We start from the raw sequence: 17726 nt of genomic DNA on the forward strand, positions 1-17726 counted from the left end.
TTGTTATGATTAAACGTATAATTAAGATTGAGTATGGGAACAACTGATTGGGATAAATAAATAACGTAATGTATTTCGATGTTTAGATTATGCATTATGATATGACGTTGTCATAACTAAATATCGAAGCTATTCTACGAAAGGAAAAATATGAAGCAATAAAGGAAAAAAAAAATTAGCAGACGATAAGCGGCATATTTTCTTGCATGCTACCGTTACGTTAAACTCTAACCACCATTAAACGCATTAACGCATCATTATTTCTCTTTCGAATTGTAGCAATTGTAAATTGAACAACAATAATCAAAATACATCGAACAATCGAATTCTTTGGTATTTGATTTTTCGCTAAATGGCTGCCGCATTATTCGCACTTGTAAAAATTACCACGGACCGGGTGTAAATGCGTAATATTATTGCAAAGTATCACGATAGAAGGATTTCGTTTGACCAAATGTTTACCAATCACCGTCGAAAGTGACAATGTTCTCTGTGGTTCACTGTGCAAGGAAGGAGAATAAAGTCACGCAGGAAGTAAGAAGGATACTTTGGTTAGTAAGTTAGTGCGAATACCCACAGAGGCCTGAGAAGTAGTCAATAGCTGATTGTATTGAGTGGTAGCTTTGAGTGAGACGCAGCGGTTTCGTAGCTTGACGCAGACCGAGTTTCTAGCTGGTGTTAGACTCACAGCCTTCATGATGCTCTTGTCCCAAGCGATGCTGGCCTCCAACATATAAAGCGCCATGGCAAGCTGAGCGGATGTATGTGCTCGTGCCGTAGCTTCTCGCCAGTTGTTCAGCCCCCTTGGAGTCGTTTCTTCTTGAGGTACCGGGGTCTGATTGCTCTGATCCGAATTACTCGAATTTGCGTTCGCAGCGGCCGCTTGCTCTGCCTTCAAAGCCGCTAGATTGGGATCTCCCGTACTGCAATTTAAAACAAAGAGATAAAATGATATTTCATTTCTCAATTGTAACGTAGAGAATCCTAAATAGTTGCTAATGGACCAAACAGTCTTACCAAACACCTAACGGTGGTTTCAAGTATCTCCTCTCGATAGCTGCTTCCAGAGACAGTAACCTTTGTCGAGCTTGTTCAACCGCGCTAATTTTCTCCATTTCGTTCAGTTTCTCAATTTCTTCGGCCTCTTCGGTTCCTGCCCGTGGAGGCAACTTCCAGCCTTTGACCTGCATGCTGGCATTTGCAACTTTGTCTTCCAGTGCCTCGACTTGTTCCAATAATTGCGCGTCAACACGTAACGCGACTTGCTCGCTCCAGTCTGCTGGGTTGTCCGGTTTCGGAATCGGTGTGTCGGGTTCGTCGGGCGTCGCTTGAAGTTCGGTAGCGGTAAGGTTACCCGGATCCACGTTGATCTTGCCGGTAACAGCTAGGAAGGATTCCATGGTCGCCCACGTTGTTCGTTTTAGCTCCTTCTCGCGAACGCCGCGGGAATGAAGGTGTTCCAACAGTTCTTGAAACGTGTCGACGTCCGTTATTCTCCACCAACCGTATCTCAGGTCTAAACACACGCGAGTGACAGGAGATGTGATTTTCTTGAAAATTTTGATCAAACGATGATTTTTCAACTCGTGTATTACTTACCCTTCGGTACTGGTTTCGCTTCTCCAGGGGGTGGCAAACCGTGCACTTTCAAGTATTCAAGCTGCGCTGCCTCGTCCTGAGTCAAAATCAAAGGAGCTGGACTGTCACATCTGTCGTAGTTCGGACTAGCCGGCGGAGGGAATACTGGTATTCTTAATTCGGTTGGTTCGGCTATGCCAAATATTTGCTTGGTACTTGGTCCTGGAGTATCGCAAGTCTCCCGAGGTAAAATCGAGAACCAATTGGATTCGTTGCTGTTATCTGCAATTACGCGGGTAAACAAAATTAATAAAACGCATCTGGAGTGATCCAGACTTCGCTTGTCAGCGATAAACGAAAGGAATCTTACTAGAAATAAAGGTGCCGTTTAATTCCTTTCCGTTGTGAAGGTTATTAACATGGTTAAACTTGTCACCATTTGGGATCGTTTCGACGATTTTATCTTCCATCATTTTCACCGCCGGTTTCACGTCCTCGTCCGTTTCATCGTTCTCTTTCTTCGTCTCTTCTTTCGCATCCACATCCATATTGACCACTTCTGTTTCCTGTTTGATCTCCTCAGACGTGACGTTGGTCTTCGCATCGGCCACCGAATTGTCCAAATCGTTCTTCTTCTCCTCCTTCACGTTCGTCAAGTTTTCGCAGTTCTGCATCGGTTCCTTCTTGCAATCATCATTCCTCTCGATTTCAGACTTCGTTTTATCCGCCAAAGGTTTCGCGTCCTCCTCTTGCTCGTTCGAATTGAATTTCTTCTCCTTCTTCACGTCGTTCGGTGCCTCGTTCTCGCGATTCTCGACCTTCGTGTCCTCCTGTTTTGTTTCCGACTTCTCTTCCACCGCCACGTTTTTGTACTTTTCGTCTAGTTCAGCCTGCAGCTCGAGGATCTCAGGTTCGGCGCTTTCCATGGCCTCCACGAAAATGCCGCCTGCGCATGCCAGTTCCCAGTATCTTCGCCAGTACCTGTCTTGCCCAAATATATGCGCTCGTAGCTGCTTCGAGGAGCTGTTCAATTTCTGCAATTGCTCTTCCGATTGTTTCAACAGTTTATCCAATTTCTTGCCGAGCTCCTCGCCAGACAGATTCTTGTCCTCCTCCTAAGTCACGCGCGAGAGATGATTAAAATTATCATTTCATTCAGAACAGAACGACCGGCCGTATGTAATTTATAATAAATATGTAATCGAAAAGTACGTAAGATTACCTCTTCGGGTTGAGTCCCTTCGCTCTCATTCTCGGACATGTCTTCAACTTCGTCTTCGTGATGAATTTCGTCGGGAGTAGGCGTTGTTCCCACTGCTGTCGACGTCGTGTTACCTTCCTCGTCGACCTCTTTCTTCTCGATCGTGATAGTGTCTCCAGTTTTATTGACGATCACCCCTACCGCCTCCATTCGCACTTTTCGACTGTGCAATTGTCTCAGCCTATGAAGAAACAATAATAAGCAAAAGTAGTTCGTAGTATGCGTCGCAGTATAGGCGGTGTCAGAAGGGGAGATGATACTTACTTTCTGATCTTCGTGTCCAAAACGAATCTCTCTTTTCTCAATTGAGCCACCGTTTCCAAGCTACCCTCGATCTGTCTGATCACAGCCTTGTTCTGCAACAGCTCGTTGCAGAGGAACGCGAGCATCTGCGCCTTGTGCGTCGGATTCAAGGCTAGGAATGGTTTGTCCCTCAACCTCTCGGACATCTTCCAGGTCTCGTTATTGTGCAAATGTTCGTAGAACTGGGCGTTCTTGCCCGAGCAAGTCGAGGCATAGTCGCCACCGTTCTGATGATGATCCGCGAACTTTTTGTCGCGTTCTCGTTCCAGACACACGCCTGTCAAAGCCTTCACCTCCCCTGTCGCGTTCGCGTACAAGTAGATTCGCAAAACCTCGCTGATGTTGGCGTGCGTTATGTCAGCTTGACGCAAACTCTGACCAAGGCCGGTCGTGTGTCTCGCTGGTTGAGGGATCCCAGGATCCTCGATCGCGCATACCAGCAGATGCGTCATTACCGAAAGGAGTTCCTCCTCGGCTTCCTCGTCGTTCAGCAGCGCCAGCTGAAGACTCTTTAGGCTTGGCAGCGACTCCATATCTGAGTGAGTGGAGATAACACGATTGATTAATAATTAGATTGGAAACGAAGAAGACTTCGAAGCCATAAGCCAAACATCGGGACGAGTCTCTCAAAAAATTCAACAGATCTCTGTGAGAGATCAGGCTATTCGAAAGCAATCGATAAAAAGACGGACTCACCGAAGCCTAAGGTTTCACCGAAATTATGCAGAAACTCGAACACCATCACGATGTCTGCGAACGCCTGGCCAGACAGCTTGAGACCGGGTATTCGCTTCAATTCTGGCAGTGATCTATGATCTGCAAAACGAAGGAGAACATCTGAACGTCGGAGAAACTCTAAACCGGTCGAACAAAAGCTCGGCAAAGCCGGCGAACCCCTACCCGTTAGCTCCATGTCCTCCACAGGCTTTCTGATCTGTTCGATCAGTTCCATCTCCACCTTCCTCTGTTCCGCACGTTTCTCCTTCGTCGCTATTCTCTCGGCCCTCGCCTCCAATCGTTTCTTCTCCTTCTCCTCCATTTTTCGACGATTCTCTAGTGCTCGAACCAACGCCATGTGCTGTCTCCTCCGCTCTCTCTCCTAAAGTATTCCAACGAAACGAATTCAAACGAGGGAAACACGTAGGGACAGATTTAAAGAGAGCGTTCCATGCAAAGAAATAGAGAGAGAAAAAGAGAGAGGGTTTTTCCTCAGAAGACCTCAACTGTTAGAAGCACAACTTTGGCACGCACGGACTACGACAAACTCTACGACCATAGTTTCCATAGATACTGCCGTTTTCAGAGGAGGCAATTCTCGACTTTTGGTTTTGTTCAAAAAAATCAACAAATCGTGCAAAACTGTCCTCTTTTTTTTTTCTTCTTTTTTTTTTTTTTTTTTTTTTTTTTTTTTTCTTTCTTTACCCAACCACACTGTTTTTCAACGTTTCGACTACCACTAGTTTCGCTAGTTTTCGTCGAATGATCACTGCGTTTTGCTACATTGCGTCTTTCTTTTCGTTATCGTTTACTGTTACGTGATAGGTGAAAGCAAATCTGAATTTTCCATCTAATGTGAACGAAGCGAGAGAGAAGCGTGTTAGGATGCAGTATATGACTGATGTCGCGGGAAAACGAACTCGAACATCGTCACCGAGGGACTGGTTAGTGAACGTGGATCTCTGGAAAAGCATTAGTGTTGGCTCGCGCAGCGAAGTGTATTCGTCGTTTTTTTTTTTTTTTTTTCTTAACGAATCGCGACAATTGCGATCGTCGATAACTCGTGGCAGATTGCAAGATCCTCGACGAGAAACCGACGAGTCTCCGTAGTGCAGATTAGTTTCAATTAATGGTGATTCACAATCGGACGTGGTAACTTTGAACTTGTCAGTCGGTCTACCTTTTCGTTGTCGGATCGTTCAGCGAACTGTCGACAAAATCTTTGAACAGAATTCAACCGTCGTTTGTCGTGTAAAGCGACGAAACTGTTTTTTCAAAGAAGATACTCCGTGGATTAAGATTTTCGATCGATCGTCAGACGAGAGATTAACGATGATTTCTGTTTCATTTTTTCTTCTTCTCTTCTGTTTTTTTTTTCTTTTTCTGTTTTCGTAGACAGTGACGAGTTTAAAGTTTGGGAAGGAGGGAAATTCGATTCGTTCCGTTTTAGTGAAGTCGTCTTAATTAAACTAGATTGGGTATGAGACATACCAGCTCGACGGTGTAGAGCATCTCGCGCTGCTTGGTGAGCTCCTGCATGTACATCTGCGGCACAAAACACATCCACAGTCCACCAGTGCTCAAACTATATCTCTTTTCGTTTCACGCTCAAAAACTAACAGTACATCTCGGTTTCTTTGACGTGGCTTTTTAAATCACGAAGTCAAAGTCTCGAGAGACGGAGCGAATTTTAGCGAGAGGTGCGCTTCCTTTTAGAATACTTTCTCTTGTATCTGATGTCGGAACAAGATTGATTTCGAAGCTTTCCTGTTTATCACAGTGACCAATTCGCGATCGTCGCAAGAAATCTCAACTGAACGTTTGAATTGCGATTGTGTTGAATTTTGTTCGAGTTGATCGTCCAATTCCATACCGTATAGCTACGTCAAGGCCATATTCACACGGAAAACGAGAACTCAAGGCAATCATAGAGACACGCGGTGGAGTACCGCGATTATCTACGTTTCGGCAAACCAAAGAGACGAGATTACAGTACAGTGTATCACAAAAACTAAAGAAGCAAACACGTGTAACAGAACTCTGTGGAGAAACGACTCGAAAGAATCGATAAACTCTGCATCTCCTCACCGTCGTTATAGCTTTGCTTTCGTATTGCAAAATATTTACAACAAAAAAAGAAAAAACAGACATCAAATGCAAATGAGAGGCGAAATCTAAAATAGTAGTGTATGAATGAACGTTTGATTCAAAGAACAAAGAAAAAAAAAAAATTAAAAAAATAAAAATAAAAAAGAAAAGAAATTAAAATGAAATGAAATAAATACGCGACGAAAGTGGATAATGAAAATGACAACAGATATATAATATATAACTGAATATTTAATCGCGTGGCAGATTAGTAAATGTAGAAAACGAATGAACGTAAGCCGATGTGTAGATCAAGAGGGTATACATGAAACGGAAGTTAATGCATTTTTCTACGAGAGAAGTAAAAGGAAAAAAAGGACACACATACACGCGCAACACACGCATATCGTCTATACTACAGCAATGACACGATCCGAGAGGAATATAACGTTTGAAAATGACGGTGAATTCAATTGGACTCACCTGTTCTTTCAGCATAACCGCCTGCTGCCGCTTCAGCTCCCGTTCCTGGGAAAATCACAAGAGAATGCTCGTGGTCATTTTTCTCCCGTTTCTCGTTTAAAAATATCGTTCTTCTAAAAAGCAACTAACGAAGCTGGAGAGACGTACGCGTTTTCGCGCGGGGCGAGGTAACGAACAGAAAAAACGGAGAGATAGAAAGAGAGAGAGAGAGGAGAAAGAAAAAAGAAATTTAACCAACTTTCTAGGAGAAAACCGAGGACACAAACCGTGGTGTTCGTTCAACGAGGCAAAAGGGAAAACGTTAACGCGCCACGATTCCCGTATGGTCTGATTCAATTCTCCGCGACAAATTACATTCCACTTTGAGGACTTGTCCACGCCGACAAAACCGATTTCATTCGGTGATGTTAACAGTAACGTCGGATTTTTGAATACCGTATGGTATTGCAACATACGAAAAAGGGAAGGTAATTCGACGAATTTACGATTGACTGTTGGTAGCAGGGAGCAAGAACCGGGGAGAGGGGTAACAAGTTGAGATTCAATTTGTTGTTAAATAAAGCGTGCACCGCGAACGAAGTTGCTGGTCCGTGTTTCTTTCACTTTGATAAAACGAAGACCGAGGGGGGCGGGGAAGGGTGGGAGGGGGGAGGGGGAGTAAAAATGTGAAATAAGAGGGTTTATAACATAGAGAAACCGGGCTAACGTGTAACAACGATTTTAGGATTACCTGTTGCTTCCGTTGTTGCTCTTCCAGTCGTATCTTCTCCACCTCTTCCTGCCGTTTTTTCCGAGCCTGCGCACATGCCATATACACACGTCACTCGTATCACGTCATTATTTTTCGGAGGGCCGAACTTACACAATGATTTCTCTTTAATGCTTTTTAATTCTTTTTTTTTTTTCTTTTATTTTCTGACTTTCGCTTTCGCGGGGATTTTTCCTTTTTTTTTGCTTTTAATCTCGCAGGTCCCTACTTCTTCTCTTTTTTCCTCTCGATCTTTTAACGATACCGCGAAAGCATTTTTTCTTTTTTTTTTTTTCAGCAACGAAAGATATCTAAACTAATCGAAGGATTTTGTGAAAAAAAGGCATAAAAAAATTAAAAAAAAAAAGAGAATTATATGCATAGGAGGTTCTGTCGCGTAGATCTTACTTTTGTTCTGCTTTCCGATCGTTTCTCTCCTTAGATACCGCGTGTGCAGTCCGTGCACCTTTGTAAACTTCTCTTGCCTACGATCTCGAAAATTTCTACCCGGCGATGTAAATTGTAAATTGTAAATTTTTCTTCCGAGAGTCTACGTATCTTCTCGCGAGAAAAATCGCGGTCTCTTCGTGCTACTCGTGATCGAAAGCGCTACTGTGTACAAGCGGACGCGACTACGTTTAGCAGACAGTCGGTGACAGGGAGACAAGCGTATCTAAATCTAGCGTGTCTAAACTCTAATTTCTCTAATCGAGGCACGATGGTTATTACTTCGATCGATCTCAGTGCCTTCTAATAAAAGATTGCCAGATTTTCGATAGATCGATGTGTATTCTTCGGAACTTTAGAATTGAAATCGTGGCGATTTTTATGAGTTCCCTCTTTCTTTTTTGTTGACAAATTGATAAACGTAAAATTCGACAAGAACACACGTCGCGAACAGAGAATCGTAACGAAAAGAAGAAAAAGATCTAAGAACTTTGCGAACTTACACTTGTATCTCGTACTGGTATTTAAAAAAAAAAAAAAAAAAAAAAGGATGCATCGAACGTGGAAAAAGAAATTTCTGTCCTGTAGAATTCACGTTGATTCTTCGGGCGTTCTTCACTCCTTTTGAGCGAGTCAATTATGGATTCAAATCTTGGATCCTTTCTTTTTTGTAGCATCCTGCATAATTGGCCGACGTAGCTCGATCGGATCGAGATTCAAATTGGGAACGATAACGAGAACGGAAGATAATGTACAAAAAATAAAAAAACCAGCTAGTGTCTTGGAGTCACGAGACTCTTGATGGAAATTCCCCTCCACCAAATGTTTTCGAAGGAGAGAAAAAAAAAAAAAAAAAGAAAAAATACGAAGAGAAAGAATAAGAAACACTGGGCAAAAATCGTACGCATGCTGTTTCGTAGAAAATCTCGTGACAGAGACGAGAGAACTTCGAAAAAAAAAAAAAAAGAAAAAGTAAAAACGTGTGACGATAATATACAGACAGAACGTCGAGAGAATGAGAGAGAAAAGAAATCGTGGAAACAGAACAAACAATCGTGGAAGGAAATGACGAACAGAGAGAAAGAAGAATTGGCAGCCAAGCAGAGAATTTGAAATAAACCGACGTGTTTCCCCGTGTTCCGTGGTTTTACGTTCGTGGGGAAACCACGTGACCCGTGTGGATCACGGAACGGAACACGGAGAGAGAGAGAGAGAAATGAATAAGATTGGAATCTTCTCGAACGAAACCAAAAGTTTCTCACCAACTACTAGAGAGAAAAATATATAGACAACATTATGAAATATTTAGTTGATATAAATATATATAAAACGTGTGTGTATATATATATATGTATGTATATAATATATATAATATAAGAAATATGTATATATATAAATATGTATATTATAAACCACCACCATAATTTGTACAAGAAAAAAGACGAAAGTAAAGTAGAAAGTCGAAGAGTGTTTAAAAAGAGAGAGTATAAGATAGTATAAACTTTCGAAGCGATCGAAAGAAGAAGAAGTAGAAGAAGAAGAAGAAGAAAAAGTAGAAGAGAATCGTGAGAAGACAGAGAGAACGAAGATAGAGAAAAAGAGAAACAGGAAGAGAGCGCATGCAGGAGCCAAGCAAATATACTCGCCTTATGTATTATGCACATATTATAGTGATATAATAATATCGGTGACGTATTAATCGCTGAAGCTAGTATAATGATAAAAATAGTGGAGTATTTGTTAGAAAAGTGTTGTGGAGTAGTAACTTGTTTAAATTACAAAGAGTTTTAATAGCAGTGGTCGTGGTCTCTGTTAAATACATAATAATTCATAATTATAATGCTAATCAGAGTAACGGCAACAGTAATAATAAAGAGCGGTAATTACAAACAGAGCGTAGGCAACGATTAATCGAATAGATAACGTTACATGTTTCACGCGACAACATTTTTTTTTTTTGTTTTTTCTTTCTTCCTTTGACTTTAAATAAAGAGAGGAGGAAGGGGAAAAGAAAACACGAAACGAGACGCGGAAAAAGGAAGTGAAAAAAAATTGAGAAAGAACGAAATTGAGAAAAGGATCAAATAAGAATAAAAATATAAAAAAAAAGGGAGAGAAATTGTTTTGAGCGAGAGGAAAAGAAAGCGCTTGAGTTGCATGGGCAGCGATACTCCGGTAATCGGGTAGAAAACACGTAAAAATTTGAAAAAAATATAGCATGCTGGATAATCATGTAGCTAGCTGTTATTTCTTGTATATATTTATATATATATATATAGTGACAGGAGAAGCTAGGCACAGGATAGCATTGCGACAGTGTCGATATTACAATATCAGTATCGTTTTAATTTATCCTCACACAGTTCCGCAGATACTGTACGTTTTCCTGTTTCTTATTTGAGGAACAAAAAAAAAAAAAAAAGAAGGTTCCTTGTGTTTTTCTACGCATAATTCTACCGTGTTAATCTTCGTAACAATATCGACGTTGAATCTCGAAACTTTCTCTCGTTCTTTCCAAGTATAGTGTGAGTGAATCGAGAAAGAGAGAGAGAGAAAAGTTCTTACGGCGTTCGAACCAAATTGAGCGATAATATTTTTCAAATGCGCATCCGGAAAAAAAAGAGGACCGATTGAAGAGCTTAATTTGAAAAGTTAAGCGTTCGACGCGCAGGTCCGTATGTAATCGATGCAAATGCGATTTCGTTTATACGAATGGCCGTTTAACTATTCGAAAATCGTAATTCCATTATATTCTCTCTCTTTTATCTCAGCAATTTTGTTTGACGGATTAAAGATAGAGCTCATTTTAGCACGCGTATACAGAGTGATTCATAAAAATTGTAGAAAGTTTTGATTGAAAAACGAAAAAATATATATATATATATAATGTAATAGAAAAAGTAAAAAACATACATATACACGTACGTGATAACTTTCTCGCTTTTCACGATATTACATTTTTCGTTAGATAAAAAAATCAAAAATCCTCCAACACATTGGCGTCGGATTACGCTATCAACTTCAAAAATTCTCACCGCCAGTGACACCGCGTGAATCGCCCTGTAAAGCCAGTCCAACAGTTTCAACTTCATTTTCTCGCGTTTATTGCGTTTTGAAAAAAAACCGAGGAGAAAGAGAGAGAGAGAGAGAGTAAGAGAGAGAAACAAAAAAGGAAAACGGACTCAATTTGGCGTGTGCCAGGGATGTGTCGATATTGTTATCACTCGGCGTGTCTGACCCTACAAAAGCACTGTGTGCGCATCTATATACGCGCTCGCGCGCATGTGTGTGTTTGTGTGTATATGTGTCCTCTTTCATTCGATCGCTACGTGATGCACAGGTATTTTATAAACGTGGCTACTGGTGCTCGTGTACCTGTTTTCGTACCTTCGACCATTTCGCATTTCTCGACTCGTTACACGTCGTCTCGAAATCTCGAGAGAAAATCACTGTGGTTCTCGGAGCGAGCCTTTTCGAAAATTTCCAAGGGAAGGCCGAGCGCACGCGACCGCACAGGAAGAAACCGTTTAATGGCTCGAGCGGTAAAGTTCGATGGTCTAATAAGAAACAGACGACGATATCGCGTGTAAACCCCATCGATTCCGGCGGCCGTGTACGATGATGATGCGTGAACGTACGACAACGCGACACGAGGCGCCGTTCACGTGAAAACGTTTCCTTTCCGTCGATGCAGGAAAACCCGGACCATCGTTTTTTCTTTTTTTTTTTTTTTTTGATGAGAGCGATTAGAAGTAAATTGCAGACACTACGAAGACAACAGAAGAAACGAAAGAGACAAGCGAAAAGAAAATGTCAACCCAGCACGCGAGAAAAATAAGAGTAAACTCGTGACCTGGTCAGACTTCCTTCATTTCTTTTCCCCCAAGAGACTCTCAACAAAAATCCCGGATTCGTTAAAGGGAAACACGCGTATAAATGGCGAGAGAAAGAGAGAGAGAGAGAGAGAGAGAGAGAAAGAAAATGAGAGAAAGAGTGAGAGAGAGAGAGAGAGAGAGAGAGAAATGTAAGAGTAAAATGAAAGAAACGCAAAGATGGTCGATGATAAGGGAGAAAAAAAAAGTATGAAAAAAAAAGATTCGCAGGTACGATGAATGTAGAAGAGATGTCGGATGCAAACGATTGAGAACACAGAAAAAGAAAAAAAAAAAAAAGACACGTTGACATGGTCCGCTTCGGAGTATGACTTATGTAAAATACTTGGCGTGAGAAACGTCTGAAAGAGACGAAGTTATAATCTTAGTATCTTACCTCTGGTTCGTCACATCGTGATACGCTTAATCTAGCAATGGACAGAGTAGAGGCGATGAAATGACGGAGGAAGTAAGTCGGACGATCGCGGGTAACAGAGGTTAGAAAAGATCTCGATCAGGAACAAAAAAAAAAAAAAAAAAAGAAACGGGATCGACGACATAGAAAATCAGGCAATCGTAGTCTTACCTCGAGAGGTCTTTCGTCTGGGTCCTCTTGCAAATCGGGAGGAGGAAAAAAAAAAAGAGACGTGGTGGAAACACGACGGGGAAATGGGGAGAATGGGGAGGTTGAACGAACGAATCAGAAGGACGATGGTAACGCTCATTAGCGAACATGAAGTCGATGAAGGTTTAATGACGATGTAGGATCGTAGAATGCAGTTCGCGTCTCGCGATACAGGGGGGTAGGTTGATGGGTGGGTGGGGGGAGGGGGACTCTCGAGCGTGAAGGCAGAGGTGAGAGACAGCGGAATTCCTCGAAAGCAATTAATCAAGAGTGCAACTAATGGACAAAGGATTCGTAGAAAGAATGGCGGCGGTGCCGGAAGCCGGCTTCGGGCAAAGAACTTGTTCAGGAAACGGCTTCGAAAATAATTTCGCACTCGACGAATTAATTCGTTCTCGTGTTTAAACATACGTTTACGCATTTACGTTGGAATTGTCAAACGAGAGACGATCGTCCCGGATCGCGAAACGGCAAACATTTCTTTAAGAGAAGCGGCTCCCTGGAAAGTTACAATATCGCCGAACACCGTTGTCACAAGTAGTGCCATTTGATGTAAGGAACTTTGAGAATCAAGTTCCATATGCAAAGAGCACCGCTTGATGGATTCCATCGTGGAATTCTCTCCCCGCGAGTACGAGGGGAAGAAGAAACCTCGAGGACGCGGCTCGCGATGGAAGGTTTGATCCAGGGCGGAGAGACTGAGAGAGAAACTGAGGGTTGGTAGAAGACACTCGAGTTATTCGAGGGTAAAATATATATATATATATATCGGTCGGAGGGTGGCGGGGGTTGGGGGGGGTGGGTCGGGAGGCGTCATACGACATCTTACCTCCAGAAGCTCCTGACTTTGCGTCTGGGTCTGGGCCTGCTGGGTATTGTCCATGCTGGCGTTGATGGTGGTGGTGGTGGTGCCAGTGGACGCGGTGCTGGAGGTTGGCGGTGTGGAGAGCTGCGTCGGTTGCGAGGTCGACGGGACGACCGTGGCGGAGGTGGCGGGGGTGGTCGGCAATGGGAGAGGCGGCGGCGGTGGCGGTGGTGGCGGCGGTGGCGGCGGCGGCACCACCTGCACCTGTGGCGGTGTCACCACGACGGCAGCGGGCAACGTGACGTTGGTGGTGCTGCTGTTGATGGTGTTTACGGTGTTTAACACCGTATTGTTGGTCACCAAGGACGCGACGGAGGCCAAATTGGACGACGAGGAGAGGCCGGACTTTTTCACGACCGAGTCCTCGACATCAGAGTGGTGCATCATGTCGCGGTTCCTCCAACTCTCCGCGATGCTCTCCCGATTCTTCCAGATGGTGGCCACCGTGCTGCTAGCCAGACCCAGCTCGCGCGCCACGTCGCTCTTGCTCTTACCGCGTTCGATCTCTTGGATGATCTTCATTTTCTGCTTGATCGTGAACGCTAGCCGCTTTCGACCCTGCGTTTGTAGGTTTAGGGATGCCCAATAATCGATCGTGTTAATCGACGAAACGTGATTACGTGGTGGTACGCGTGCGAGTGACGTCCGTCGCTCTTTTCGACGACGGTGGCCCGCCGTCCTTCGTTCGAGGAGGACGTTCGTAAACAATTGTTTTGAGCAACTTGGGTGAATGATCGTGGTGGTAGTGGTAGTAGTGGTGATGGTGGTGGTAGGTGGTGGTTGGATTTCTAGCGTGGTCTCACTGTGAAGAGGATAGGCTGAGCCTTTTTCGAGCTTCGCAACCAACTGAAAGTTGCAACAGAACGAACTAAGGGGCTCTACACCAGCGATCTTTCGATTCTTCGACGATTCTATACTCTACATGCCGTGTTCGTCGCATTTTCTGCGTAGAAATTCATTTTCTTTTTTTTCTTTTTTCTTTTTTCCTTTCTTTCCGACCTCGATCGTCGGTGTAACGAAAAAAAAAAAAAAAAAGGAAAAAAAAAGGATGATTTCGAAGAAATGATGACACGGAGAAAAAGAAAATGAAACGTAGAACTAACGAAAAAAAAAAAAAAAAAAANTTTTTTGTTTTAATCTCTTCAAACATCTTGCTCTGCACGGGGACAACTGCGTGTTGCGTGTATGTTTTCAACAGAGGGAATCAAGGTGGATCACGTATGTGATGTTGAGTGCGTGTAAAGGTGGATGCAAGTGAATGCGAAGGAACGAATGAGCGAAAGAGTGACAGAGTGATTGAAAATGGGGGAGAGAGGGACGGTGGAGAAGATCTCGACGGGTTTGTCTGTAGTTTTTTTTTTTTTTTTTGGTGTGTCTCGCTTTTTTTTCGGGCAACAGAGTATTCCATTCACTTTGGATAATCTTTTGGAGAAACTATCACAATGGATGGGCTGTTAAAAAGTTTCTACACTCGCGCGTACTACTCGCGTCGGTTCTCGACCTTCGCCGCGGAAAAATCCTCGAGAACGTTCGTCGAAACTCGCGACACTCGCGATATTACTCGCGAGATCGTAAACTTGATTTCTCGCACGACGAACCTTCCTTTCGCGATGTTCGACGAGCGAGAAAGAAACTTGCTTCGGTGTTCGAGCGAGCGGAGAAGTTCTCCGGGCGAGGCACCCTTCCCGCACTCTCGAAATCGTGTGCCGATTTTACTCGTCCTTCCTCCCGATATTTCGAGCAGAAAAAAAAAAAAGAAAGTACATGGTGACTTTCTTTCACGTTTCGTTTTAGAACGGAGGAAATCGTAGATCGTGCACACGATCGAGAGCGCAGCGATTCTACGCGTTCGAGAAAAGGAGACTAATCTAAATGGACTCTGGTTCTAAAACCGATCGATCTAACTTCTCACACGACCATTCGCCGTCAATCTATGTGAAATCAGGAGAGAACAAACTATACCACGACAAAAAGATCGATATATGCGAGACTGTCTACAGCGCACACAAAAAGCACCGGGAACTATGCATCATCGAGTTCACGCACACGACTATGGGAACATATCTCGAGCAGACTATCTCGATACGAACGATTTCTCAGTTGAAAATATCGAAACCACAGGCAACATCGATGCTCCTAATTTTCCCAATTTGCCAACAACGACAATTGTTTTCTTTTTTTTTTTTTTCTTTTTTTCAATCTACGTTCACTTGCAATCCTGTTTCTTCCAAGGAACGTTCCGTTCTCTGTACACTCGTTAGTACAATTGCAGTGACGGACACAAAAGGAAACTACAACGAACACAGCGAAGCTTAAACAGAATTCGAAATTCAGACACCGATATGCGGTAATGGTCTCGACTTTTCTCGATGGTTCTTTCCTCCCATTCTCTCGTGCATTTTCTCCCGCTCATTCTCTCTCTATGAAAGCTGCACGCGGTTCATCGCGGGGTTCTCATCAACGAAACCCCCCAAAAAAAAGAAAAAAAAAAGGAAAAATAGACTATCGGGTCGATTCTCGCCGTGCGGAGGACCCGGAAGCGAGATGCAGCAACAAACGAGATTTCCTCGGCGGGATACGACTAAAAGGAAACACGTTCTCGACTATCTGGGCGACGAGGAGCGTGAATCAACAGAAAAATATATCGAACACAAAACTAATAAAAAAAAAAGAAGAAGAAGAAGAGTAGTAGTAGTAGTAGTAGTAGTAGTAGAAGTAGAAGTAGAAGAAGTAGAAGAAATAGAAGAAACTTTGGAGCTAAGGGGTTCGATTAGGTGGAGAACAATTGTTGGTTGATATATTAGTTTTAGGGAGAGACTGTGGGAGGACATGCTGGGTTCTCCTGTCACTATTGCTAGCGATTCTCGGTCATCTATATATTTTGGGGGTTTTTGGTTTTCGTGTGTCCTGGGACAGTTTGTTTTTTTTCTTTGCTCCTTCTTGTCCTTTCTTTTTCTTTTCTCTTTTTTTTTTTCCTTTTTTCTTTTGTCTTTGGTCGGTTGTTTGGAATATGTAGAGTGAGGGGGTGGAGGGGGGCGAGGGGTGATTCCAGGGGGGTGATTCACATATATGCGAGTATATATAAAAGTATCTGGAGTTTTACAAGAATATATATCCACTGGAGGAGTATATATATATATATGTATATATATATAATGTACAAATAGACGTATATATATAATATATAGATATAGATAATATATATATGTATATGTATAATATAAATACGACACACACAGAGAGCATGCGACACGCACGACAGGTGGACAAAATACAAAAAAACGTAGTAGATATCCCAAATAGAGTGAGAGAACAGATTCCTTGTGAATGAAACAACGAGAATCGAGACAAAATGTGAAAAGGAAGTAAACACGGTCAATATAAGACAGAGGGGGTTCAACTTACCTCAAGCAGCTGTTGATTTCGAATCTCCCGCTCCCGTCTAACCGCCTCCTGCCTCTCGGATTTCTCCTGTTCCTTGATGAGCCTGTAACGGGAACACACGACTAATTGATCGATCACACGTATATTACCGAGTGACCAAAAACTCGACCTTCCGGGGTTGTCGTCCAAGTATTCCTCTACAGAACGACAAAGAAACTGCGCTATTCGCGCGACTGGATTGCAAACTTAAAATTAGGCTACGAGTAAATTACGAAACAGAGAGACTGTAGCACGCAAAGTGTAGTTGCGGGAAGGCATTTAACTTACCTAGCCTGCTCCTTGTGCCGCTGCGCCTCCTCCTTTGCCAGCTTTTTCGCGTACGCTAGCTTCTCTCTCTCGTACTGATTGTTCGTCCGCACGTCCCTGAAACCACCGGCGGCTCTCAGCTCCTCCAATCTTCTCGCAACTTCCTGAGCGCCCAACCTAACGAATTCCGCCTCCGCGAGGCCCATCGTCGGCTGCAGGAACTCGCCCACCAGCGGCCGGGACGAGAACGAGAAGTTCGCTGTCGTTAACTCGGGCGGATTCTGTTGTTCCAAAAACTACAAAACCCAATTCCAAACGATAGAGCACGCTATATATGTGTATATATACATATATATATCTATGGACTCTGCGATCTCTCCAAATCCAGATGAGAGAGAGAGAGAGAGAGAGAAAGGAATTAAATCGAAAAAACGACCAATCTCCCTTCACAATGGAAGAAACTAACCTTCGCCAAGTCCGGACTGCTTCTGAACGTCTTTCCACAAGGACTGTAATAAGACACGTCACCCTTAATCACTCCCGACTTCCCTAATCCTTTGATGACGGTTTCTCGCTTCCAACCACGCTCGAGCGGCACCTGGAGATCCCTCTCGCTGGGCTTCACCTTTCTTCTCTTGGCGCTGGACACGCCGTCCGCGTTGTCGTCGTCGGTGTCCGTCACGACGTCCGTGTTGCTGCCGCTCTCGCTCGTCACGTCCATGTTGCTCTCCTCGCCGGACACCTCCAGCAGCTTGTTCTTCATCTTTTCCTGTAAGGACCGCTATATAGGGAGCATGGTTTTAGTGGGAAATCATAAGTGAAAAAAAAAAGAAAGCAAAACGATCCGATCGTCTGTCGCTTCGCTGATGCTGCGTCTGCCACCGCAAATTCGATCTTTCGGAGTAAAGAGTTAACACGATGGCACTCGTGTAAAAATTCTAAAATTCCTCGTATTCCCCGTTAAAAATCGAACCGAGACACTTTGAACTTGCAAATCGAACAGAACGAAACAAAGAATATATCATTGAAAAAAAAAAAAAAAAAAAAAG

The 17726-nt window shown here is 43.3% G+C and overlaps 1 protein-coding gene across 4 annotated transcripts in view; it reads right to left on the reverse strand.

Moving 5' to 3' along the window:
- LOC122535407 (bromodomain adjacent to zinc finger domain protein 2B) overlaps positions 1 to 17726 on the reverse strand; it is a 93345-nt gene that overhangs the window by 5740 nt on the left and 69879 nt on the right. For 2 of the 4 annotated variants that reach the window (XM_043667116.1, XM_043667044.1), the window contains 15 exons: positions 17144 to 17458; positions 16699 to 16973; positions 16393 to 16474; positions 12952 to 13545; positions 7161 to 7226; positions 6431 to 6475; positions 5351 to 5404; positions 4043 to 4241; positions 3839 to 3958; positions 3104 to 3677; positions 2801 to 3020; positions 1949 to 2693; positions 1600 to 1860; positions 1018 to 1516; positions 578 to 923 (listed from right to left, as the gene is read on the reverse strand). In XM_043667116.1, the coding sequence (XP_043523051.1) occupies positions 578 to 923; positions 1018 to 1516; positions 1600 to 1860; positions 1949 to 2693; positions 2801 to 3020; positions 3104 to 3677; positions 3839 to 3958; positions 4043 to 4241; positions 5351 to 5404; positions 6431 to 6475; positions 7161 to 7226; positions 12952 to 13545; positions 16393 to 16474; positions 16699 to 16973; positions 17144 to 17458 (4395 nt within the window). Of the gene's footprint in view, positions 1 to 577; positions 924 to 1017; positions 1517 to 1599; positions 1861 to 1948; positions 2694 to 2800; positions 3021 to 3103; positions 3678 to 3838; positions 3959 to 4042; positions 4242 to 5350; positions 5405 to 6430; positions 6476 to 7160; positions 7227 to 12951; positions 13834 to 16392; positions 16475 to 16698; positions 16974 to 17143; positions 17459 to 17726 lie in introns of all 4 variants that reach the window. The other 2 variants (XM_043666962.1, XM_043667200.1) reach the window with 2 other exon arrangements.

This window comes from Frieseomelitta varia, unplaced genomic scaffold (assembly GCF_011392965.1).
Source record: "Frieseomelitta varia isolate USP_RPSP 00005682 unplaced genomic scaffold, Fvar_1.2 scaffold_1012, whole genome shotgun sequence".
In the NCBI taxonomy this organism is placed as follows: domain Eukaryota; kingdom Metazoa; phylum Arthropoda; class Insecta; order Hymenoptera; family Apidae; genus Frieseomelitta; species Frieseomelitta varia.